The sequence below is a fragment of the Manacus vitellinus genome, unplaced genomic scaffold, assembly GCF_001715985.3.
Source record: "Manacus vitellinus isolate BGI_N305 unplaced genomic scaffold, ASM171598v3 scaffold_11_pilon, whole genome shotgun sequence".
Classification (NCBI taxonomy): Eukaryota; Metazoa; Chordata; class Aves; order Passeriformes; family Pipridae; genus Manacus; species Manacus vitellinus.
The window spans coordinates 1,319,419-1,345,766 of NW_021938895.1; the positions used below are offsets into that span (position 1 = coordinate 1,319,419).

The 26,348-nt window shown below is 39.8% G+C and overlaps 1 protein-coding gene across 1 annotated transcript in view; it reads left to right on the forward strand.

Annotated features, from left to right (window-relative positions):
• CRISP2 (cysteine rich secretory protein 2) overlaps positions 1-19,134 on the forward strand; it is a 35,026-nt gene extending 15,892 nt beyond the window's left edge. The window contains exon 8 of the mRNA XM_029965812.1: positions 18,882-19,134. Within this exon, the coding sequence (XP_029821672.1) occupies positions 18,882-19,009 (128 nt within the window). The 3' untranslated portion in view covers positions 19,010-19,134. The remainder of the gene's footprint in view (positions 1-18,881) is intronic.
• Positions 19,135-26,348: the final 7,214 nt, after the last annotated feature.

Consider the following 26,348-nt stretch of genomic DNA (forward strand, 5'->3'; position numbering starts at 1 on the left):
ATCCTGGCCATATCAGACACTGTGCGTATGAACTGATTATTTATTTCACATGCATCAGCCTGACACAGGTGCAATCCTGAAGCCTTGCTGTGCCCCATCAGATGTCAGGAGGTTGCCCAGTGATACCCAGTGCTGGCAGATGTGTGACCAGGTGATTCTGCTCCCGCATTTTTCCCCTTACCGTGTTGCAGCTGGAATTGCAACACACTCACCAAGCTACGAAAAACTGCTCAGTCTTGTTCAGAAACTTGACTTCATTGAAAATATAGGAGTGCCCTCTGGTGGAAAACTGAACAGCTGAAGTTTCAGTGTCACTAAAAGTTTCCATTTTTCCTCAAATGCAAATAAGAATTTGTTGCTAGTAAACCAGAAGGTCAAGTCAATTCTTAGTTACGTTACTGGATATTTCAAGGTCAGGTTGGTCCTGAGTTTTGCCAACCTGCAAGGAAGCCTTCAGAGCCCTGAGGTTCCAGATTGTTATCCCAGGGGCAATGGTTAGATGAAAATGTCATAGAATCATAGAATGTTAAGGGTTGGAAGGGACTTTATACATCATCTAGTCCCAACCCCCCTTCCATGGGCAGGGACACCTTCCACTGGTTGCTCAAGGCCTTATCCAAGCCTGGTCTTGAGCACTGCCAGGGTTGGGACATCCACAACCTCCCTGGACAACCTGTTCCATCATTTCACCATCCTCACAGTAAAGAATTTCTTCCTAATATCTAACCTAAATTTCCCCTCTTTCAAGTTGCACCCATAAAAAGCATCTTCCATAAGGAAACCACACTGGGCAGGGTACTTCACATTAAAGTGAAAATTTCCGGGGACTCCTAAAAACACTGTCATCAACCCAAGGACAACTAAAGCAGCACAAGCCAAGACTGTAATTTCAGTTGCTCTGACATGAAAATGTCTGCTGGTGATACAACTGTCCCTGCTGGGAGTGGGTCTGTGTTAATATAATAACTCTGTGTCAGTATAAAGCCCTTCTGTCTGTATGTCAGTGTGTGTAGGTTTCAAACTTCAATCAGATACCACTGCCTGAGCAAATCTATCAAAATCATACAAAAATGTGGAAAAATAGAGCTTGCAAAGAGATAAGAAAGCCTCTGTCATGACACCCATGCAGTTGTATCCCCAGATTGTCTATCCAACAAGTTGCTGTGTGTGAAAGAGTGTGTCCTTAGCCATCTTGCCCTGCCCAGGAAGGGGATAGATATATGGTCTCCATCAGAAAGCAAAGGGACACCACTCTCACAGGACAATTGCTGTCTGGAGCTGCTTATTAGTGAGAATATTCAGCAGTACATGGGGTTACATTCACTTTCTCCATGTTCAAAGGCTGAGCCTACATTTTAACTTGTGTGCTTGGTCATTCCTGGAGGCTGGAGGTGCAAAACCTCCACATAGATTGGAAGTGGTCCCCTAAGGCATCCTGGGAAAACCCCTGCACAGAAGTGGAGCATATAGAATCATAAAGTCATAGAGTCATAGAATCCTAGAATGGCTGGGACAGTAAAGGACCTTAAAGATTCTCTATTTCCAACCCCTTGCCATGGGCAGGGACAACTTCCACTAGACCAGGCTGCTCCAAGCTCCATCCAGCTTGGCCTTGAACACTTCCAGGGATGGGCAGCCACAGCTTCACTGGGCAACCTCTGCCACCACCCTCACACCAAAGAATTTCTTCCCAATATCTAATCTAAATCTCTCATCCTTTAGTTTAAAGCCTCTCTCCCTTGACCTATCCCTACCTGCCCATGTAAAATGTTGCTCTCCTTCCTTTTTTTTAAGCCCCCTTTGAGTCCTGGAAAGTCACAATAAGGTGTCCCTGGAGCCTTCTCTTCTCCAGGTTGAAGTTGTGATGCACAACTTCGACAGCCAGCTGAGCAATCTCATCCTCATCAATGCTAGAAAGAAAAGAAAGAAAAGAAAGAAAAGAAAAAAAGAAAGAAAGGAAAGGAAGAAAGGAAGAAAGGAAGAAAGGAAGGAAAGGAAGGAAGAAAGGAAGAAAGAAAGAAAGGAAGGAAGAAAGGAAGAAAGAAAGAAAAAAGTATTTAGGGAGGAAAATCAAGGAAAGGAGTAGTAATTTGTTCTTAAACTCACACCCTCAGATGATGACGTTCTTTTAAAGTAAATATATATTAACTTGTATAAGTTATTATTTGATAACCTCAACAGAGTTTGTGATTTGGTGCTTGGCACTAAAAGTGTTCTTGTAGCAGATGAAAAAAATCCCTGCTTGTACAATATGGAATATTAGAGAAAAATTACTTTGACAAACAGCAAATTTCCTGGTAAACACTCTCTGGCTCTGTGGGAGTGGTACCTCACTGACTCAAAGTGTTTGCTTTCCACAGAGCAAAGGACAAGCAAGACAAAAGTCTGTGGGACTGCAACCTGCAGATCTGTCATATGAGAATGTCATGATGTAAAAGCTTTTTTCTGTCTCTCTCCTAATACTGCACAGGTATGGGGATAATCCAGGCAGTGACATTTAAACCCCTGGCCATACACAGGGGAAATGCAATAAATCTCCATGTAAATGGTACTCATGCAATGGAACACAGGACAGATCCACCTGCAAGATTACAGAGAGCAGTGAAATGGCAGAGGTGGAGTCAAGGCTGATGGAATTCACCTCCGATACTTAAAAGAACTAATTGAACAAACCTTTGAACCACGAACAAGTTTCGAGGCCAGGTTGGACAGGGCTCTGAGCATCATGTCATCCCTGCCCATTGGCATGAGGTGATCTTTAAGGTCCTTTCCAACCCAAACCATTCAGTCATTCTATGATTCCAACACCCGACTACATGAAGGCATTCATCACACAGAAGAAGTATTTAGAGCTTTGCAAAGATAGATATGGAACTTCCACTGAAAAAAATTCCTAAAGGAGCATTTGAATCATTGACCTCATTTGATCTGAATCAAACTACTGAAAAAGCAATGCAAAAATCCATGGAAGCTATGTTGTAGCAAAACACATCTAATATTTCAAACTTCCATCAAGCAAGCCTGTGAGATGAAGAGGCCTTGTGGTAGCAAAGTCCTTAAAAGGGAACTTTTACATTTTCCTTTACATACCCAAAGCAGAAATGTGAAACAAGTTACTCTGCTGCTCTGGTATGCAAACTGCTGGCACATGAGATAAGAACCTGCTTGTGTTCAAGTGGGAGAATCAAGGCTCAAATGGAATAATTATGTCAAGTGGCTGGATATGGTAAATTAAATACAGACAATATGAACAGAAAAATGGTAGGGCTGGTTTGGTTTGCAATGGCACTCACACTTACTGTGCCAGTAATACCATACACAGTCAAGATCGCAGAGGGAATGCTCAGAAATGTGGTTTGGATACATTAGAAGTAAAACTAGGTTTTAGGGGGAAAATGGGATTAGGAAAGGATTGTTTATTTGAGAGGGGTTGAAGAGGAGGTAATGGGGCATGAGGTCAGGGAAAATCTGGAGTCAAACTCAGAAAAAATGGAAAATGAAGAATAGAATCAAAGGGCACTAGAAAGTGAATCTTCTGGCAGCAAGAGTGTGGACACCTGCAGACATCAGTGATACCAGCCTGTAGACATGAGTCCCCCAGAACAGCAGAGGGGCACCCACTGAACAACCCAATGTACTTTTTATCAGGTCAACATCTTGGCAGGGGGAAGAGGATTGGGTCACATTATTTATAAAATTGTAATCTGGATCTGTATCTTAAATTAGATTTAAGAGCTATAATTAATAATTTCATAGTTGCACACAATGCCTGCATTGCTATAGAGCAGTCAATTAATATTCATAGAATGACTTGTGTAGGAAGGGACCTTAAATATCATCAAGTTCCAAACCTCCCCACCATGGGCAGGGATGCCACACACTAGACCAGGTTGCTCCAAGCACCATCCAACCTGGCCTTGAACACTTCCAGGGATGGAGTAGCCACAACTTATCTGGGCAACCTGTACCAGGGTCTCACCACTCTCTGAGTAAAGAATTTCTTCCTAATATCTAATCTAACCCTGCCCTCTGTCAGTTTGAAGTCATCACCCTTGTCCACAGTCCCTCTTGAGCTCTCTTGGAGCCCCTTTACGTACTGAAAGGTGCTCTAAGGTCTCCCTGGAGCCTTCTTTTCTCCAGGCTGAACAATTCCAGTTCCCTCAGCCTTTCACATTCATCTAAGCATTTAGTTCAGTTGAGTCCACAACTTCCTGAGGTGTCCTAGGGTATCCTGCCAGGGCTCCAGCTACAATCTGGAAAGGTCTTCCACATGTACTTTGCAATATCTTTAGCACTTCAAGGGTGTCTTGGACATCTTGTTTTATCTGAAATGGTGCCAAGTGCCTCCATACGGGTGCTGCATTTGGACTTGGGTCTCCACTAACCTAGAAGACCTCCTTCCCTCTGTCAGATTTAGAAATCTACATTTTAGATACCGTCTTTTAGTCAGACACAACTGTATTTTATGACTTCTCTCAAAAGAGTCTATTCATCGATTTATGAAGAATTGTATGTATTTGCTTTTCCCTGCCTTTTCCACAGAAAAGCACTGACATAAGCACGTGTACCAAGATATCATTGATACTGCTGTGAATAACTGGATATTCTCCAGCAGCAAAAAGCTGTAAAAGATGAGTATCAGTTTCAATTAGGAAATATTATTTCCTTACCAGTAATTTTTCTGCAGTCCATTACAGAACAGAGTGTTCTAGGTTCCTCTCTCTGGAATGAGTGCACATTTCCTATCAGATCATGTCTCTCTAAAGGGGAAAACATTGCAGGATGCAGAAACCAGAAATCTATGCCTCTCTTTACAGCACTTTTTCTCAGGGCCTTTTTCAGGAAATTACATACTCCTTGCCTTTTTTCCCACCCCATGTTTCCTGCATGTCAGTCTATGGAATGGCTCAGTTTTAGTGAGGGGTGTGGAAAGCCCTCTCAGGTAAGATATTCTGTGCATGTTTATATAAAAGACCATCTGATTATGTAGGTTAGATCCATCTTTTATTAAGTAGTTTCCAAATTCAGTGTTATAAAATCTATGCTATTACAATTAAAAATGGTGAGAAGCCACTCCACAAAGAACCTTGGCTGTGTCTATATGTAGTTAGTTCAGAAATTATTATGAGTCAAACTGCAATTAATCAGCAATATCATTTCCAAATGGCTCTTCGAGCTCGGATTCCATGATTTTAAATGGAGATTCAGTGAATACTTCTTTTCACTGCTCCAAATGTTTATCATTTGCTTACTATAACCAGTCCAATGGAATGCTCCATGTAAGATTTACTGATTTGTAAATTGGATTTTCCTTATATCTTTTACATTTTAACATAACTTTCTGTTGCACCAAGTTCAAGATATTTTTTACCAACTGATCAGTATTACAAGAAGACCAACCTTCTTTCTGTGCCATCTACAATGCCTCTGGTTTACTCTTAAGTCAAATGCAAGACTAAAATGCTCATATATAAACATTTAAGGAATATAAGCATGCAAAAGAATTCATTTAGGGCCCACCTTTTTTTAAAGATTTCACAGTAGAAGATCCTACATTGTTGTCACTATTGCTAAATTAGAGGAAACCTTTTTTCAAGCAAATTCATGAAGCAAACAAAAAGGAATTAACAAAAATCTTCAATTTGTGTAGCTTGTTTTTCACAGACACCCATGTCTGAAGTCATTAACAGTGTAAACTGAAGTTGAGCCTGTAAAACCATTTTTATCCATGAGTACAAAGCAAATATCTCCAGATCATCATTAAATTTGAGATGTCAATGACAATTTGAGTCTGCATTTTTTTGTGTCTTCCACTATCAACCGGAGGAAAACAGATGTATTTTCCACTTTCTTTGAAAAAAAAAAAAAAAGAAATAAATAACTCACTTATTAATAACTATATCAAAGGTCAGTTTGCATTCTAAGAAATGTTACTTTGGTTTGTTTTCTCTGTTTCCTGTTCACCAGATTTATTTGAAATAACAGATTTGGTCTAAAAGATCCACTGTGCATGAATATGTTTTGTTTGGTTACACCTGACTATTGCAGACAAAGACATGTCTGAAAAAAATAGTGCTGTTCTACGTGAGGTTTCCGTGCTGAATTCCTTTGTGTTTACTTTCCTTGTATCCTTCCATATTATTAACATTCACTCATGACAACCATTCGTTTATTTGTTTTATGGGAGAGATGTGATTGAAGGGATGTAGCTTATCTCTGTCATTGACCTGTATCTGATAGTTTCACTTATTCTAATCTAATATTTTAAATAAATTAGATAAGCTGCTTCCTAAAGGCAACTTTAGAAGTGTGTTTTATCTATTTACTATAAAGGAGACGAAAATGTCTAACTCAAATACAAGATTTTCACTTTTGAGTTGTCCCAGGAGTTGGAATGAGTTTTACCCCAGATTTCTTTTCTGGAGGTAGATTCTTGATGTCTCATAGAGTTAGAAAATGTTTCTAATTAATTACTACATCCAAAGTGTAGCTGAAGTGCCAATCTGTACATGCTTAAAAAAGACTATTATGCATTTTTACCCTGCTCAGCTTTGCCACATTTCAACAGAGAAGATTGAAAAGAGCATGAACACACACACATATTGAGCTTTGATATGAAAAGTGTATCATTTTAGTGATTGAATCATTTACTAATTCATTTTGGACCTCATGAAAATGACTTTTACACACACACACAGAGCTTCCTTCTGCAATTCCATATGTTAGACTTTAAAAGCAGTTATAGAGCAGTAAGACTAGGAAAGAACAAGGTTTATTATCCAGGGAAACCATGAACTCTCCTTGCTGCAAATTTTTTAGAACCATGTAGAAAAACAACTCTAAGGCACAGCCTACTTTTCACAGATCATTTTATGGGGGCAGGAGGGATAACAATTTTTTTTTAATTATTCCATAATACCGTGTTTATGTACAGTTACTGTTGGTTCATTTAGGTTTTTTGTTTATTTTCCTTGGTGATGAATAGTCACCAAGGCAATGGTTCAAGTTTCACAGTGTCATGAAAGGACTTACTGTAACCACAGAACCCCAGAATGGTTTGGGTTGGAAGGAACCTTAAAATCATCAGGTTCCAAACCCTGCCACAGGCAGGGACATCTTCCATTAGACCAGGTTACTCAGAGCCCCATCCAACTTGGCCCTGAACATTTCCAGGGATGGGGCAGCCACAACACAGTGCCAACCTGCAGGTCTTCCTCCAAAAGCACACCTGAGAGGTCACCTGGAGTCAATGGTCCCTAAAATGTCTTCTTTTAAAGAAAATTTCAATCCCTAAAGGCTGCAGATGTGCCACAGAGGGCTCCAAGCTGACCAGAACATCTGTTTGGACTGAAAGGTGCTGGAGAAGTGCCATGATGAGTAGCTTGGCTCTCTGAAGACCAAAGGTAGACATGGAATGCTGTGTTTTTCTGAGAAGCGTGGATTTTATCTACCTGCTTTTCATCCTGGCTGAACACACACCTCCTCCAGTTCAACACTGATGGTGGAGAATTAGAGTGCTGCTGCAGTCACAGTCTCCAATTTGCAGGTCATCTGTGCCCAGCACCTCAGCCCTGGTAGTCCAACAGCCTTCAAAGACACTTTTGGCATTTTCGTACCTTGCCTTTGCCTGGGAGAGATCTTTTGGTGAGGCGTCCACCTCTCTGACAGTAACTGATTGATTTATTAATTGACTGATTGATTACTCTGTTGGTTGTCTCCTCAATAATAATAATATGGAGAGGAAGGTGAGTTGGGTCACTTGGAAAAAATCAATAATGTTCCTTTTTGTCAAACAAGGTTAAGCCTGCAAGGTGTTCTGCATAGCTAAGAAAAAGATTTATACAAACTCTGAACCACACAGAACTGCCTGAATTTTAATGTAAAGCATTACTTGAGCTGTCATTAACTTCATTGGAAATAAAGAATTGAAGAAACTGGATTTTTGTCTTCCTTGCTCAAGATTAAATCACATTTTTGCAGCTCAGGTTTGCGCAAGTGTTGGAAGAACTTACAGTCAAATGTCTCAAGCTGAAATTTTTTAAGAACTTTCCATAGGTTTATGTTTAAAAATATACATATATTTGCAGAACTCTCTGGAATTAATTCTTAATTTATTTTTTTAATTAAATTGTTCCATCCCTTCAGGTAATCCACATGAGGAACTGGAAATTGCTATGCTACATTGTTCTTTGTACCATGGTTTTGGATGTCAGTTTTGTTAATCTTTTTTTTACTTTCCAAGTATTTTAGTCATGGACCACTAATTGTAGCATATCTGACAATAATTCTTTATGGAACAAATGGGTTTAAGTATTTAAACAGGTGTGGTATGTTTCAAAGAAATACTTTGAGTAGTACAATTTCATTTGAACTGTACAAATAAAGCTCAGGTGACTGTAGAGAATCAATGAAAATTTCTAGGTACAATGGATGGAGTAAAATAATGGAAGTGTCTCCCAGGACACTGAGAAACTGGAGATCCTAGACTGTCTCCCCTCACAGTCAAGAAAAATCCAATCTTAATAATCATGGTAGGTGGCTTATTAGGCTTTCTCGTGGTGATAACCTTGGTCTCATCAAAATTGTCCCAAGCACTTCAGATAAAAAAGCACCTTTTCCCTTATCTCAAAACATGGAAGGATGTGGGAGACCTTATCACAAGTGACTTCCCGTCAGTGCTGCCCGCTATACAAACAAAGAACAAGGGCAGCTGTGTTTTCCAACACAGGGGTTATAATTCAAGATTAAAAAGCTGGCAACAGCACATAGTTGCAGAAATTCTGCAGAAATCTGGAGACAACGAAACAATATTGTATTGTGGGCAGCAACCTCAACCCAGCATGGTGAAAAGGGTGCTCAGTGCAACACACCACAGCAAAGGCAAGGACGAGGAAGGGAACTCAAGAAAGGACAGGGGAGATGTGCTGATGCTTTATGCTTTCTGAAAGCCAACAGACACCACAGAAAGAAGCAAGACAGGTTGTGTTTGAGCAACAAGGACCTGTCAAAGCTGCCTTTGTGATATTACCTTATAAGCGAGTGAAAGCAAAGAGTCTGCAAAAAGGAAAGGTGAGTTGAGTGATGCCAAGTTGGACAGGGCTCTGAACAATCTGGTCTAGTGGAAGGTGTTCCTGCTCATGGTAAGGGGTTGAAACTAGAAGATCTTTAGGTTCCTTTCCAACCCAAATCATTCTATGCCTCATTAGAGCAAAACACATGTTCCTCATCCCTCCAAAGAAGGAAAATGGAACACTTGTAGCCATTCTGCAAGTAGCTTACTCTTAAACAACACATGGAGTGAGTTCTGTGTACAATAACCACAAAATCACAGAATCACAGAATCACAGAATGGTTTGGCTTGGAAGGAACCTTTAACACCATCCAGTTCCAACCACCCTTCCATGGGCAGGGCACCTTCCACTATCCCAGGTTGCTCCAAGCCTCATCCAACCTGGCTTTGAACACTTCCAGGGATGGGGCAGCTACAGCTTCTCTGGGCAACTTGTTCCAGGGTCTCACCATGCACTTATTAAGAATTTCTTCTTAGCATCTGGTATAAACCTGCCTTCTTTCAGTTTAAAGTCATTCCTATTTGTCCTATCACTGCATGCCCTTGTAAAAAGTGATACCTAGTGCCACATCCTTAGTGAGCTAATGGAATACAAACTTTATTCAGCAAATGGAAGTTCAGGAACCACTTGGAAGAAAATACCACTGTGTTGCCCACTGTGCAACATTGGGCATTCTGCACGTGGCAAAGTTGCTGACTTACGTCTCTCCCTCAAAATATTTATCCCACTCTTTTGCCAGGGTCAGAAAAGACAATTGCAAAGCAACCAGTCCTAACCTCAAGCTTTTACTTTGTGAGCACATAAGCACTGTAGCTTGCTAAGCAAACTAGAAGCATTTTGGCCCAGTCAAAGTCAAAATTCTGCAAAAGGACAGGTCTTTTATCTTCTCTTTTTCCTTACCCTGGAGACAAGCAAAAGGAATCCAGAACAATGGAGCTGTATTGGTTAACTTTCAGGCACCTGTTTCTTGAGAAAATTCCTTCTTCCAAAATGGGCAGCCCCAAAGCTGATGTCATTTATCAGCAATAAATATTGACAAGGAAAAAGAAGGGAACATGTATATATAAAGAGAGCACTGGGTTGAGGAGAGCCTCTCCCTCTCCTGCCACTTCCTTAGACGCAGAAGGACTCTGGCTGGCTGAAGGTAAAGTATGCAAAATTTAACTTCAGGTTTAGGATTTTATCCAAAGAGTCACTTGGGCAGTATTGATTGGGCACTGTGCTATGGAGGTTAATGGAGTTAGTATCCAAGCACTGTCAAATGTGATAATTAAAAGAAAATGCTTATATTATCTCAGAGGAAGAATGTAAAATAAATAGTATCTTCTGCTCTGAAAGCACATCCTCCACCAGTGGGGGTGAGAAATGGCATCAGTGGAGTCTAATTCCCATATTTCTTTAGATCAAAATGTACCACTTGGACCCACTTGCTTCATTCTTCAACTGTGAACATAAATAAATTCCTTTTACAGAGCATGGTCCACAATGGGAAGTGTTTTTCTAATTTCTTTTGGATTATTTTTATGTTGAATTTATTTCACCTGAATATTGGGATATACCAGTACAGCTGAACTCAGAATTGTGTCATCTCTAAATGTTAACTATCTGTCCGAGTTTTCACTATTTAGGCTACTAAAATATCTAATACATATTATGTATGCAATAAGCTGATTGTCTTTTCTTGATACAGAGTGAATTTTTTTTTAAATGAAAATAGTGTAAAATCAGAGAAGAAAAAAGCTATCAAAGTTTCTGAAAAGACAAATATTCCCCCTTTTCCAAACTTTCAAACCTGGTTTGCCCTGAAAGCTGATTTAGCTGGCAGGAGAAAGGTTCTGCTGAGGAGTGAAACACCAGGCTAACCATGACTGTATTTTTAAAACAGAACATGGTTTCTAGCTTTGTAGCTATCAATTTTTATTTTTTTTACACTTAATCAAATTAGCATGAAACCTCAGGTTTTCATGTAGAGCTACCTAAAAGTACATTGCTGGCATTTGTCTTTTCAGAAGGATAGAAATAATTTAGTGGATTGAACACTATTGACAGTGAAGGATAATTGTATCTGGGAATCACCATCTTTTGACTTTGCAAGTAAAACCCAACACTTTTAGTCCAAGGGACAGATTTGACGGTACAGTCGAAGATGTGCAGAAGTATTTTAACTGTTTAACTCTGGATCTGGAAATGTTTTATGTTTCCAGCTGCAGCACTTATCTGGGGAGTCCCAGAGAGATTTCGTTTCTGCATGTAAAGGCAAGATAACTACTCAGTGGCCAAAGATACCCCTTCAGTTTATGAATTTATTCATCAATATCAGTGAGATCCCTGCCTCTACCTCACGCAAGTGATTTCCCTATGAACTTATGGGAAAACAAGCTAAAGACCAAATATCTGAATGACATGATAGGACAAGGGGTAATGGTTCTAAAGTAAAGGAGGGTCAATTTAGAGCAGATGTAAGAAGGAATTTTACAGTGTTAGTTTCCCTATCAGGCAGGATTTCCTAGATCTCTACCACTGACTTGTACTGCTCACATTGTGGATTTTTCTCAGAGGCCAGATCTAAGGTTTATTATGTTTAATGGTTTTTGTCTATTTTCCTCTTACTTCAATCTGTTTTAAGGTAGCCTCTTGAGTTCAGCTAGTCTTTCTCAGGGTTTTGCCACATCTTTGCATTAACTCTTATATATCCTCATCAGTACAAAGACATGTATTTTTTGCTTCTTCTCATTTGTAGAAAAAACATCCTATATACACAAGTGGGTTTCAGACTGTCTGTGTATCTCTGTGGTATTTGCTTCTATAAGGTGTCTTAGGAGTCAGAGGGCAATAGCCAACATTATTTGGTAAAATTATCATATATGAAAGTTTTCTTTATGTCTCAGTGTCAGGTGTAACATGAGGGTGATCACCACCATTAAATCAGCCCTTATGAGGTTGATTTAATGAGGAAACAGGGAGCAGGGACAGAAAGGGAGACAACTGTTGGTGTGTTTAGTGCTCCACACAAAAAAAACAGTTCTCACTATGGGTGATGCTTGAGCAGGACACTGATGTGACAGCACTGAACACATTAATGTTTTTTTTTTTAATACAAGGAAGTAAAGATGAAAGAAATGCTGCAAATTCAAGTTATCTTGAATAAAGGAGTTCAAAGGGGGACTGATCCAAGGAACACATACCTTTATGCTACTTACAGTCCCTGCTTCAATGCAAGGTGGAATCTTCTGTCTGTAGGAGACAGTGGTGCCCATGCACCATCATACACTCACTTGCACAGTTTCAGCACATCCAACTTATATTCAGGATCCACTAAAATAAACTTCTTTGTGCAGGTTTGACTTTGTAACAGTTTTGCATCTCTCTCACATACCACGTTATGCCATGAACTATATGGAACAGAGATTAATGGACTTTGGGGTTTTGTGGTTTTTTTCCCTCTGTAGAAATGAATCTACTAACTGCAATCATTTTCCTGGCTGCTCTGCTACACCAGTGTGATGGACAGGTAGGAATATTCATCTATGCAAAACAGCCATATCTGAGCACATTGTGCAGGTACCTGACCTGGCGCAGTCTGGTCTAGTGATCTCCAGATATTTACAGTTCAGGGGTGAAATTATTGTTAACATATTAATATAGAACATCAAAGATGAACACTTATATTTCATGAGGTTTGTATTATTATTGTTATTATTATTTTTATTATTATTATTATTTGTATATTGGTTGAGCAACCTGATCTAGTGGAAGGTGTCCCTGTCCATGACAGGGGGTTTGGAGCTACTGAATCTTTAAGGCACCTTCCAACCCAAACCATTCTGTGATTCTGCCTATCAAAATATTCTTCCCTTTGTGAGATTAATTTTAAAAACACATTTTCCACAGATAAATAAACAGTTTAGCTAAGAACCAGAAATATGATTTTTAAATCTCTTAGAGAGGATTAACCTTGTAAGATGTAGAGATCTATTATGTGAGCTGTTTATCAAGATCTTATTAATTAATGAAAATAAATAAGTACTTTAGGGAACAAAATAGTCTCTTTCTTCTATAAATCTCAGGGGAAATATGTCTTAAGTTGCTTCTTTCCTTTACCTGAGTATAGCAGTAGCCTAAAATAAGTGGCTGAGTTGTTATTTCTACCACTGCAAATGTCTTAATTTAAACAAGATGTACTACACTTCTTCTTGGGGTAGGTTCAGTTGCCCAAACATGTCTCAGTGCAGCTTGAGACTCTCCAGGGTCCCTGAGCCACTCACAAGTGGCTGTACAATGAGCTACACATATCTAGGGCTCTCTGGACACCTCAAATGGCATTGATGCCATTTTAAACCTCTAACTACATTCCTTAAAACCTAGAGTTGAGCTGTGAAGGCAAAGCAGTGGGATTCATTCATAACATTTAGACATTTCAAAATTTAGTCTCATTTTATGTTTTTTTCATTGACCGTAAAGGTAAACTGAGATGACTTTTGGATATTTACATTTATTCTATTGATATCTAGAACTAAATAAGATGAACCAGTACCTAGAAAAGAGACCTTTCCACCAGTGGTAGAACCCATCTCACTGACTTCAGCATCAAAGTATTAGTTGTTCAGATCTCTGTCAGTCTCACTACTAATGGGGGAGGAAGTACTTAAGAAAATGCTTCTTCCAGTTCTAAAATGAAGTGCAGATGTCATGGACTGAGCTTCCTGTGCCCTCTCCAGTAATGACAAGGACAATGAAGGTGTCTATCTTAGACTGAGATGCCTCAGGTTTAGATATTAAGTAGAAAGAATCTTTTCCTGAGGGATGTTTTAGCCTGAAAACTCCAGTGTAAGCATTGCAGCTCCTTTTCTGTGCAAGGATTGATGCCCTCAAAACATTGTTTAAGAGACAATCCAAGTCATTCATTGCTTTCTTGACCTGAGGTACTTCAGAAGGTCTGCAAACAGTCCTAAATTCTAATGCAGCTTCACATACTTCCAGAGCTTACAACACACAAGAGCTAGAAGAGGCTTTCTCCAGTGCACACAAGAGGTCTAAGCCAGCCTTGAGATTTGGTTCCAGAGCTAAGCTTTCTCAAAATTTGATGTGGAGAAATCTGAGGGCACTATTCCTACCTACAAATCTCATTTAAGGTCACATCTCCTAATGAAAAGTGCACTTTAAACCAAGGAGGGAAGGAAAAAAATATTGTAATAATAGAACAAATAAAAGATTGTTGAGAATTTCCAAGAAACTTTGTATTGAGGAGAAGCTCATAATTTATCTTGTTTATTAAACTTCTGTTAACTGGGACCTTCACTGTTGTTGTTTTCCAGGGTTTTCCAGATAAAATAGCAAAAACTTTGTCCTTTCCTCATTCTAAGTCTAAAAACCAAAAAGAGATCCTTGATCAACACAATGAAATACGCAGATCTGTACTTCCCACGGCCAGGAACATGTTGAAGATGGTAAGCTATGCATTACAACTTGCCTGCTTTTCCCTTAAAAGAGAGGATAGAGAAACCCCAGTATCAAAGCAGTCTGAGGGATGAAGAGGTTGAGAGCAGCCCTGAAAAGAAGGACTTGGGGCTGTTGGTGGATGAGAAACTCAACATGAGCCAGCAATGCCCACGTGCAGCCCAGAAAGCAAACTGTGTCCTGGGCTCCTCCCCAGCAGTGTGGGCAGAAGGGAAAGGGAGGGAATTCTGCCCCCTCAGGTGAGACCCCACCTGCAGAGCTGCCTCCAGCTCTGGGGTCCCCAACATCAGAAGGACATGGAACTGGTGGAGTGAGTCCAGGGGAGACCACAAAATCAATCATAGGGCTGGAGCAGCTCTGCTGTGCAGACAGACTGAGAAAATTGGGGCTGTTCAGCCTGGAGAAGAGAATGCTCTAAGGAGATCTTAGAGCCCCTTCCAGTACCTAAAGTGGGTCTATAAGAAAGATGGGGGAAAACATTTTATCAGGCCCTCTTGCAATAAAAGAAGGGTTAATGGTGTTCATTTAAAAGAGGGCTGATTTACATTAGATATAGGAAGATGATTTTTAATGATAAGGGTGGTGAAATACTGGCAGAGATTTCCAAGAGAAGCTGTGGCTGCCCCATCCCTGGAACTGTTCAAGGACAGGTTGAATGGAGCTCTGAGCAGCCTGGTCTAGTTGAAGGTGTCCCTGCTCATTGCAGAGGGTTTGGACTAGATGACCCTTCGAGGTCCATTCCAACTCAAACTACCTATGATTCCATAATTCCTAAAAGCAAAACACAATGCCCTGGATGAAGCAAAGAGCACATGAAGCAAAGGAGGAGCAGAAGTCCAAGCAGCAGCTTCTGAATCACACACTGTCGGGGGGAGATAAAAGACCTAGATCTGCATAACCATTTGTCCTCACCTGAATTTGCTTTGCACATCATTTCTCCCATCCCTTTCACTCCTGATATTCCTTGTTATCCCTATCCCATGAGCAGATGAGCTGGTTGGTGCTTTGTGGTTAAGCCTGCACAGTGAGACTTGGAAACATTCCCCAGGTTCAAAGCCCAGCTGGTGCTTCTTGGTCCATCTCAGCTGTACCTGGGGCGAAAATCAGTTCTATACTATTTAGTGCACTGCTCCCTGCAGTGTTCACTCAGACACAAGTCTGACAGAAAGCAACAATATGTTATAAAAATCCTAATAATGGACAGCATCTGGAAATCAAGATTGTCTGATAAAACTGTGCAGAGTTACCTGCTCTGGAATCTTCAAGAGCAGAAAAATGTGGTTCCTGTGCCCCAGGAGTGTAAACTGGCATGACTCCTTTTCTTTCTGTTGAGGACCATGGGAACATTCAGTACACAAGACCCAAGCCATTCCCCATTTTTTTTTTATTTCTCATGAACAGCACTAACCTATTTATGACCTGTATACTTCTTCCTTTCTGTCTTTCAGGTGTGGAGTGATAAAGCTGCCAAAAATGCTCAGAAGTGGGCAAATACGTGTCAGATGAGAGTCAGTCCAAGGGAGCAGAGAACCCTTAATGGTAGTGACAAGGATGGAACCTGAGCTGATGGGTTAATGTTTGCAGATGACCCCTGGGAATGTGAAATAGAAATAAAGATAACTTTTAATCTGTTGTAGAACTGCTTTTTAGGATTATTAGAATAGTTATTATTATTAGAATACCTTTTTAGGACCTGGTCTAGCAAAAGGTGTCCCCATATGTGGCAGAGGGACTGGAACTACAACCCAAACCATTCTATGATTCTATGATTATTAAACACAAACCCATCATCTTTGTCAGATAAATACCCCAAAGGACAATTTGTTTGAACTGGAGAGTATGTACTTGCCCTATATTTGTACCTTTCAAGTGTCCACTTTTGTCTCCCACTGGAAACAAGACAGTGCCATAGATGACTGTTGGTGTGACTAAATACAGACATTTTTGTGTAAAGTTTTGTGGTCTAAGTATCTGTGCCTGAAAGCTCATAAAATCAGAGTAACATTTCCTGCAGCTTTCAGAGGATGAGGTGGACTGTCCTCCTCTTAAAATCACAGGACAAAGAGATTGGCATCCCAGACTTTTTTTTTTAAAACTCCAACCCTTCTGTCCCACCTCCCACCCCACAGCTTGCTTCTCTCCTAAGGAATAAACCAAACTTATTTCTGCTGCAGGAGTCACCTGTGGTGAGAATGTGCTGCTATCATCTTACCCAAGAACATGGCCTGAAACAATCCAAACATGGTACAGCCAGTCCTCCAATTTCAAATATGGGTATGGAGCAACCTCCAAAAATGTCAACATCGAGAGCTACACTCAGGTAAGGAAAACTGAAACACAGTGCAGTGATACACTAAAATTACAGCAGTACAGTTAAGGCAGCTGGGAGTTATTTATAATTATTAAAAAAAAATATGTGTCATCAAACTATTATCTATCATGTACATTCTGATGCGAAGATGAATGATAAATTAAAATTCTTTTCTATCTAATTATGCAGCAATAGAACCAGTATTTTTTAAGAGCTGTCCATAAAAGAAACACTATTCTGTAGAAATAATTTAGAAATACCTTTAATTTAAAAATACCTTTAATTTAAAAATATCTTTAAATAAATACGTTTAATTTAGAAATAAATATTTTCTATATATGGATTAAATTCCTGATAAGAATTGTCAAAACAAAATACCCAAGATGAAAGTATTTGACCTTAAACTTAAGTCTCCTCCCAGAAAATATGTTCAAAAACATTTGGAGATGATAAACTCGTATTTCTACATATTCTTTCTGACTACTAAACTGTAAACTTAAAAGCTAAATAGAAAAAAAATGAAAGAAAAAATACCTTCTGTTATTTTGTGAGCTTTTTGTTGAGAATTCAATAAAGATGATTGAAATAATGTGCTTATTTTTTATTCTACAGCTAGTCTGGTACAACAGTTACCAGGTTGGATGTGCAGTTTCCTACTGCCCTACCAACTCCTACAAGTACTTTTACGTTTGCCAATACTGCCCTGCGTACGTACTGCCTGCTTACTCATTATGGATATGGATAATTGTGGATTATGGATATGTTTCCCAACCCCCCTGTGCCCCACTGGCCGTGTGTAGGATAAAATGACTGCAGTCTACTTTAACCTTTTATAGTTTTAAAAATACTGATGTGAATTGTGAGCTTAACAGCAGGTTTAAATAGCAATATTTATTTTATTTCACATTGAAACAGTTATTAGGGAAATTTCAGCAGATGAACAAAGGTGTATCTCTGGCAGAATCAGGCATAAACCATGCTATAACTTGGACCACAAAGCAGAAAGTCAGATGCAAAGTGAAAGCCAACAGCCAATGAATATTTAGAGGTAAATAGCCCATCTCAAGCAGCTGGTGTCAGAAAGGGTCTGCTGAGGTTATTAAGCAACCTGGTCTATTGGAAGGTGTCCCAGCCCATGGCAGGGGATTGGAACAAGGTGATCTTTAAGGTGTCTCCCAACCCAAATAATTTTATGATTCTGTGATTTTATGATTGCCTTATAAGCCCCAAACACTTGCAAACCATTAGAAAAGTAGAGCTAGAAAGCACATAATTTTTTTTGTAGATAATGCTATACAAGTATTCAATTAATTTTGTTTCTCTAAACCTTATTGTCCCTCTTATTTAAAATCAAATTTATTGTTTTCTATGAATATCTGAAATTAAAACATGACTGCCTATGAAAATACTTTTATCCAAAAACTTCTGGATGCCTTTCATTGCGATAACTCCTCTTAATGGCCCAGATCTTCATGTTAATCTTGTCATGCCTTGTATTTCTCTCAAATTTCAGAGGAAATAATGCAATGCAAATAGCTACACCTTACAGAAGTGGACCAAAATGTGCAGACTGTCCTGGCCACTGTGACAAAGGGCTTTGCAGTAAGTGACTCTGTTCTCCTCCTGAAAACAAACATTGCATTACCTCAGATAGTGATGTTGATCCTGTGTAGCATTTTGCTTTTGCATAGTTATTTCTTGCTAATCTGGATGAAAGATCCTAGAGCTGCCCCTTTCATTACCTACCCCTTGCAATAACAGTGGTTAAATATCCCACCAGAACAGGCACAACCCTGAGCAAGGGTGTGTTGGACCAGATGACCTCCAGAGGTGCCTTCCAATCTCAACCAGGTGGTTGATGCCCACCTTTCCACCTGCATTCCCTTCCTATAATATTCAAGCAATGTTAACAGCAGAGAAAAAGTACAAAGGTTATACAGACAAGAAAAACTCAAATCTTTTTGGAAAATGCAGAAGTATCAAACCAAAACTTGGTTTTCAATTAATATTTCACGTCTTTGTTTCTCTCTCTTTTATTCTAGCCAATCCTTGCAAGTATCAAGACTTCCTTGGAAACTGCAAGAACCTGAAAGCTTTGTTTGGCTGTAGCCACTCACTGGTGAAGCAGAAGTGTCCTGCAACCTGCAAATGCACCACTCAAATCATATAAAGTCCTGGTGGATGTCATTACAGCTGCTGTGAGACTCATAGAAGAAGCATAGAACTCACTGTGAAGTGTATTCACCCTCAGTGCATCTGCTCAGATTGACCTATAGATAACAATTTTATCTGGAATCTGACCATTACTTTAGTCCTAAATTAGACTAGTACCCCAAAATAAGTTCTGATGTTATTTTAGACTTTGTAAAAATTATGCTTAAGCTACTAAGGTGTTATTTTGTGGCTTTCCTTACAGTGGATCTGCCACTGATTAATTTCTTTTTAATGGGAAAAACACTTTTAAGACACTTCAGGGGGTTTTTGCATAATATATTAAATGCCACTAAACTTTCTTCTGTTACCTTTTTGCTGATTGTCAGTGGAACATATTCCTGCTAAATAAACACATGATTTACCACTGGTTCACAAACAGAGCTTTTAATCAAAGTTATTTGTAAATCAAGGGTTTGGTTTTTTTAATTTGGAAAATTCTTGCTGGATATTTTGAGGCTCTTTTACACTTCATGTGACTGTGGATGAGACAGGAAGAGAAATACAAAGCAAAGAGAGATGTAAGTTTTGTACAGGCGAAATAGGACGCACACATTGAATCTGACAACTTGTACTTTGTGATCTAAACACAAAGATTCTGATAAATCTGTTTGTGCAGGTGATAAACGGTGCCTTCCTACTAATCTTTTTCCTTATGCTTTCCCAAAATGATACATCCTGGTGCCATTCAGGATGCACTAGGATGCCCCAGAGGCACTCCAAGTGCTCCTCAAGATTGTTGCTGGTCTCCCATAGCTCTCCAGTCACATATACCAGCCCTGAGCAGGGCAGATCCTACTTGTCACCTTCCCTTCCTATTTTAGACCAGTAAAAATAATTTTCTCCTTAGGACTGCAATTCTGGTTCAAGACACAGGAGGGTGAGCCATACCCAGACATTGATCTGCTTCGCTTTTTCATTTTGCTACCCGTATAAAGGACTTCTCCTTCCTTTAGATATTAAATTTCTGGGCCTACCATGGCCTGATTTTAACACTTGCTTGCACAGAATTTCTTAGTTAATACTGGCTGAATAAATAATCACTATATATAGAAGCTGTTTGGGAGTGGTTTCTTCCCCTCTATTGTCTCATCCTGTCTCTGTTGGTCAGATTACTATCATATTAAAGCAATTGATAGCACCAAATTAAGGTTTCCAGGATATTCATGACTAATTCTGGTAGGCTTGATTTTCTCCCTGCCTGAAGCTCAGTTTCACCATCAAGACTGTGCCACAATGCAGGGCCCTGAGAAAGCTGGAGAGGGACTTTTTACAAAGACATGGAGTGACAGGACAAGGGGGAATGGTTTCACACTGACAGAGGGCAGGGTTATACTAGATAACAGGAAAATATCCTGGACAGTGAGGGTGCTGAGGCCCTGGAACAGTTTTCCCCAGAGAAGCTGAGGATGCCCCATCCCTGGAAGTGTTCAAGGCCAGGTTGAGTGGAGCTTGCAGCAACCTGGTCTTGGAACAACAAGATCTTTAAGGTCCTTTCGAACCCAAACCATTCTGTCATTTGTGGAAAGTGTAATTCAAACCAAAGTTGTGTGGAAATTTCCTAAGAAACTTATGGTTTCCTCGGAAAACACTATTCTATGAAACCTCAACTCTCTTACAGGAATATACATGATTTTGGAAAAACTTTCAGGTGTTTTCTGGGTTATTTTTCAAGATTTATTTTTTGCTTTAAACCAAAGAGATGGATGTTAAAACTCCTTCCACACACACACACATTTCCTCTTTCCTCCTTCTCTCTCTGGGCTGATGAATATTTAACAAGGAATTATTTTATTATTAGAGATTTCTGAGAGAGTTGCCTCCCCAAAGATCCAGCTTTTGTGCTCTGGATATCTGGCTATGGTGTTTGAGCATGGAAGCAGCAGGAACTGGAAGGGATCTTCTGCAACCTGAAGTGCCTCCCTGGAGCACCAGGCACCCAACTTGGTTACTGCTGGGTATCCAGGCACAACTTTTATACTTCTATAGGGGATTTCATAAGATTTTGCTTCCCTACCAGTGTGGAATAGAACAAATAGCAGGTGAGATTAAATGCTACCTGGATGTTCCTTTTTCTTAGCACAGGCACCAAGGAGTGCTTGGATCACTTAGTTGTTCATGTCCCTGGAAAGACTGAGATGCTGCTGAACGTGGGCTTATCAAACACAGATGAGGTAAAAGCAATATGGTAAAAGCAATATGACATTCACTGAGATCCAGTATTTCAAGTGAAATTTTTCTTCGTTCTTTGACTGTATTTTCACAAATTTATTTTTCATATTGATGTCTTGACAGTTGTTTCCTTTATGGTACTAGCAGATGCTTTTGGAATGTGCTGCATTGTGCTACGTTTTAGGTGTTAGTCCAGGCATGAAACAAATAACACCAGGAATTTCTTACAATTTCTGTTCTGGTTCCAGATATACTCACAAGAAGCACATATGCTGAGAGATGATAAGAGCAACTACTATGGTACAAGTCTAAGTCTTATCTGTGGGGAGTGGTGTAAGAGCTCTTCAGCAGACAATTTACATGACAAGGGTTTTAAACATAGTTTTGAACAAATGTTATGAAGTAACTTAACAGTCTGACAGCTTCTGAAGAAAGAACATTTTTTGATATTTAAAATGCACCAACTGCAATAGTACCATTATCTAATTTGGCTACCTGAGAATCAGCCTCTGGGCTAAGCCCAGTGGAGGTCTTTCACTTCCAGTATCTCAAAGCCTTGCTGAGAGGTATGGGCCTGTATCTTACCTGTTTTTCTCCAGCTGTTGGTATGTTAGAACAAATCTTCCATCAAACTTGCCTCACTCATGTCTTTAACATATCTCACCTGCAGTAACAACAGGTTAAGCAGCAAATTACAGAATCATTAAGGTTGGAAAAGACCTCTAAGATCATCTAGTCCAACCCTTAACCCAGCACCACCACGCTCACCACTAAACCACGTCCTCAAAGTGCCCCATCCACATACCTTTTAAACACCTACTGGGATGGTGACATCACTATTTTCCTGGGCAGCCTGTCCCAGTGTTTGACAACCCTGTCCACGAGGAAATTTTTCCTAATACCCAACCTAAACCTCCCCTGGAGAAACTTGAGGCCACTTCCTCAGGACCTTATACTAAATGGAAAGCAAGGGCTGAAAACCTTCACGTGCCATTAGAAATTTGTGCTGTCAGAATGCCTCCAAAAAACCAAAAGTCTGGCAAGATGGTTGAGCAAGACCAAGCAGCAAAGGTCCATCAGAGCAGGAACAGGACAAGGATGTTTCCCACCGCTGGGCTGCTCCTGGTTTTCTAGGCCAGGCTGCCAAAAATTGCATTCCTCTAAATGTAAGGGCCACAGCTAAACTGTGGAAAAACAGAAGATGAATTTTCTCATTAAGAAGTTTCTTGACAGCTACTATCTCTGCTCTGGGCTGAGAGCAAGACATTTAACCTTGAGCTTCAGACCCACCGACTGCAGCACAGAGATAATCCAAGACATTCAGGGTAAGGAAGATTAATTAGTGAACGCTGAGAAAGAACCTATGAAGCACTGAGACCTGTTAAATATAGTATCACATTTGATAGCCACACCTCCAGTGTAATTGTATCTCAGTTTGACCACGAGTCAAGGGGACAGGGGGCACCAGGAGATACAAGGAAGGAGGTGACACTCCCTCCCACGCCGACTGGCTGGTGACACCTGAAGGTTCATGGGCTGGTCACTGGGCTCAGTCTTCTGCTCTGGGGTCTGTGCAGTGCCACAACTGGGCTGTTCCCTAGGACTAACAGAGGTACTCTGTCACCAGCATCAATAACAAGTCCTGCAGAAAGGCAGTTTTTAGGAAAAGTTAGGGCAGCAGATCGACATGGAAATGCTCTCCCCCCACATTGAAGAAACGGCCCATATTAACTATTCAGTCTGTTATTGATGGGCAACCCGAGGCTCAGCAGGTGAGTAACTGAAAGTGACTCTTTAAAATGGTTATCATCACATTCCTGGGGATTTTTTTCCACAGTGATGGAAATGACCATTTCAAAACAAATGACATTTGTCACTTTCTGTTTTGTGTCAATAACACTCCTCTGCTTTCTGCTCTACCTCCCACTTCTGCATAAATTGGTGGAAGTAAAGGAGGAAAGCCAAGCTGCCACACTAAAATCAAATTAAGGCTTTTGTTCATTTTGTTGACAAATTTTGAATGAAGCACAAAATTTTTTATTTCATTGATTGACTTTAAAACACGAATTTTTATTTTAGGGCAGGAAAAACCATTCACCTATCTTCTTTTAAAAGTCTTTTCCCAATGGAAACAAATTCCAGAAATGTATACTGAAGATAATAAGGAAATATATGTTAAACCATGTTATTTTTATTTAGCGATACACAGCACTCTTTGTACAGACACATATGATAACTCAAGTTTCCCACCAAGTGATTTCTAAAAGGACAAAAGATGTTTATTTCAGCAAAAAAAATGTAGCCCTTGTGATTTTTGCATAGAACTGAAACACTGAGGAGTAGGGGAGAGTTTCTAAGAACTACTAAGACACAGAAATTACATTATTTCTGTAAATTCAAAGCAAGAATGGATTCACCTCTTATGCAAATGTGACTGTGCAGCTCTGGCCATACAGCAGAGGAGATTTTCCACCCTCACCCAATAATGTATCAGAAAACATATAAAATATCTCCTGTTTTTTTGAAACAGACTCTTAAGTTGATGGGTTTTTTAGAAGTGGTTCCTGTGCAGCTGTCACTATTTCTTATGGTAGGAGATGTTTCTCAACATCTTGGTCTTCATTCTTAATTTTTAGCACAAAATCAAGGGTATATATACTGTGTTACCAAATTTGGTGAAAAAAAAAGTTCTAAAAATTAAAACTGGAAAAGTCAGCAGCAGCCTTCTATTGGAATTAATCACAGAATCAATCACAGAATCATAGAGTCAACTGGGTTGGAAAAGACCTCCGAGATCATCAAGTCCAACCCTTGATGAAGAGGGACATAAAAACTTCACAAATAGAGGGGAAAACATTTATCTAAGGTGGTATGTACTAGCCTACCTACAATTGCAGGAAAAGTCCTCAATGACTTAAAAATTCCATGTTCCTAAGCAGACAAATGCTGGGTGATTGAAGAGGTAAAAAAAATCGGCCACAATAAATAAGGTGTTGGAAGCAGCAATCTTGTTTCTTCCACAGATTGGAGCACATCAGTGTTCCTGAAGAAATCAGTTTATAAATCGGAAAGGAGAGAAGAGGCAATGGAAATGAAGTGTATAAAGGACCAGGAGGGAAAAGTGAAATGAAAGCAAACTGTAGAGTGTAAAGATTGGGAGAAAAAACTTGTGATAAGGCAGAAGCCATCAAAAAATTTAGAAAGCTTGCTGGACAGACAAAAATCACCAGAAATATCAATAGTCATCCAAACTTAGTATTTAATAATGAGCATTGAGGAGTTTTTAGTGTACTCAGGGCACTCATGTTAATGTCCCTGACCAACTCCCCTTGAAGGTTCTCCCACCACCTGCCCATGGCCCCAGGAGCCCCATTTTGGCTCAGCCTGTCTCATCTGTGCCTGTCTCTAGTCTTGGTTTTGGCCCTGTCTCCTGGATTAGCCTTGGACCATCCTTTCTATAATCAATAAACATAAGGATGGATGCATTTGAAACCCAAAACCAATCCAGATGACTTTGACATAATATTGACCACACTAAGTCATAAACCAAGCTTTAACCCTTGGAGCTTAGATTATTCCAGCAGGTTCACACTGGGAGTCATTGCAGATCTAGACAGATCTGTTGAACAAACCAGTGTAAAAGATTTTTATCCAGTCCTATAGGAGTTATTTATTGCTTCTATGCATGTTTTAGAGGTAAATGGGAAGTATCTAAGGACTATATGGCATCTAATGAGCTATGGCATGAAAACTTGTGTCTTTCACAGGTTGGCATGAATGTTTCAGAGACTGGATTTTTCCACTGAGGTTATTTTTCTTTATATACCCATTTATTTGCTCCCAATTCACAGTAGTACCTCCAGTGTTGGCTTGTCCAGGAAGGGGTGTTGTGTTTCAGATAGTAAGTTGGGTTGCAGTTGTTCATTGAATTTGTCCTTGGCCCATTGTGAGGAAATAATAAATTCATCTTGTCAGTTCAATAGCACAGGGCTACCTCTGGTTACTCAGTGATTTAGTATCCACTTCCTGATAACTAAAAAACCAGCAATGTAAATTAATTATAAAAGTCACAAATCGTGGCTTTCATCTGGTCAGTTCTCAAGCTGCAAACAAAGTCCCTACTCTCTCAATATTCAGGCAACTGCAGGAGATGTTAGTTGTACACAGGAAAAACAAACAATAGGGGAGTTTCTTGTAGGAATTTGTTATGTACTAATTGTTCTACCCACATTTGCAGCTCGTGCCAAGGTCAAAATGATCAGAACCTGTGGATCAGTGTTAACACAAGTACAAACCACACGGTTTATGTTGGAGTTTAACTTGTGGTGTGGCTCAGAGATTACTGCTTTCTGCAGTCTCAATCTACCAAACACCCCCTCCAGTCTGGCTGCTGTGGATGGATCGTTGTGCAAAGGAACCCAGGAGCTCCCTTAGCTAGGGAAATTGAAGCTAACAGACCTTTCCATTGAGGAACATTCCCTGATTTTGACTCTTTGAACCCTCTTTGGCCCTTCATGCATGAATTGCAATTATTGTGGCAAACTTAGCATCATGTATCTCACTTCAGATTTCGGTACCATTTGTGCATTCTGCAAGATTTGGAGGAGAGAGAAGTATTTAACCTTCTCAACAGGAGGGCAAAATGAAGGGGAAGGCATGGGAACAGGCTCTCTTGCTGAAACAGAAAACATGCTAGTTTTCCTGGAATCATCACTTAGGTGATGTGGCCTTTCCTTACAACAAAGAGAGCACACAGGACTTTTGCAGGAACAGCACAGCCTTTTACTGAGTAATGTTGTAACTGTGAATCATCATCTGTGGCAAAAAAAATAAAGAGGATTCATGAAGTTGAAAGGGATATATCCAGTTTTCAGAAAATGGGGAAATGGAAACCACCAAAATTACCATTCACAAATAGTGGAAGAGACACCTTAAAATTCAGTAACACAGAAAAGTGGTAAAAATTTGATACAAGGAAAAAAAGATCCTGGGCCACAAGGCAGGGATTATAATTCAGCTTGTTACAGACAAGGCAAAGAGATGAATACACTTAACACTGCAGTTACATCAACTAATGTCATAGTTGTCTAGAGTCACTATTTCTCAAGGCATGTACTGACAGGACA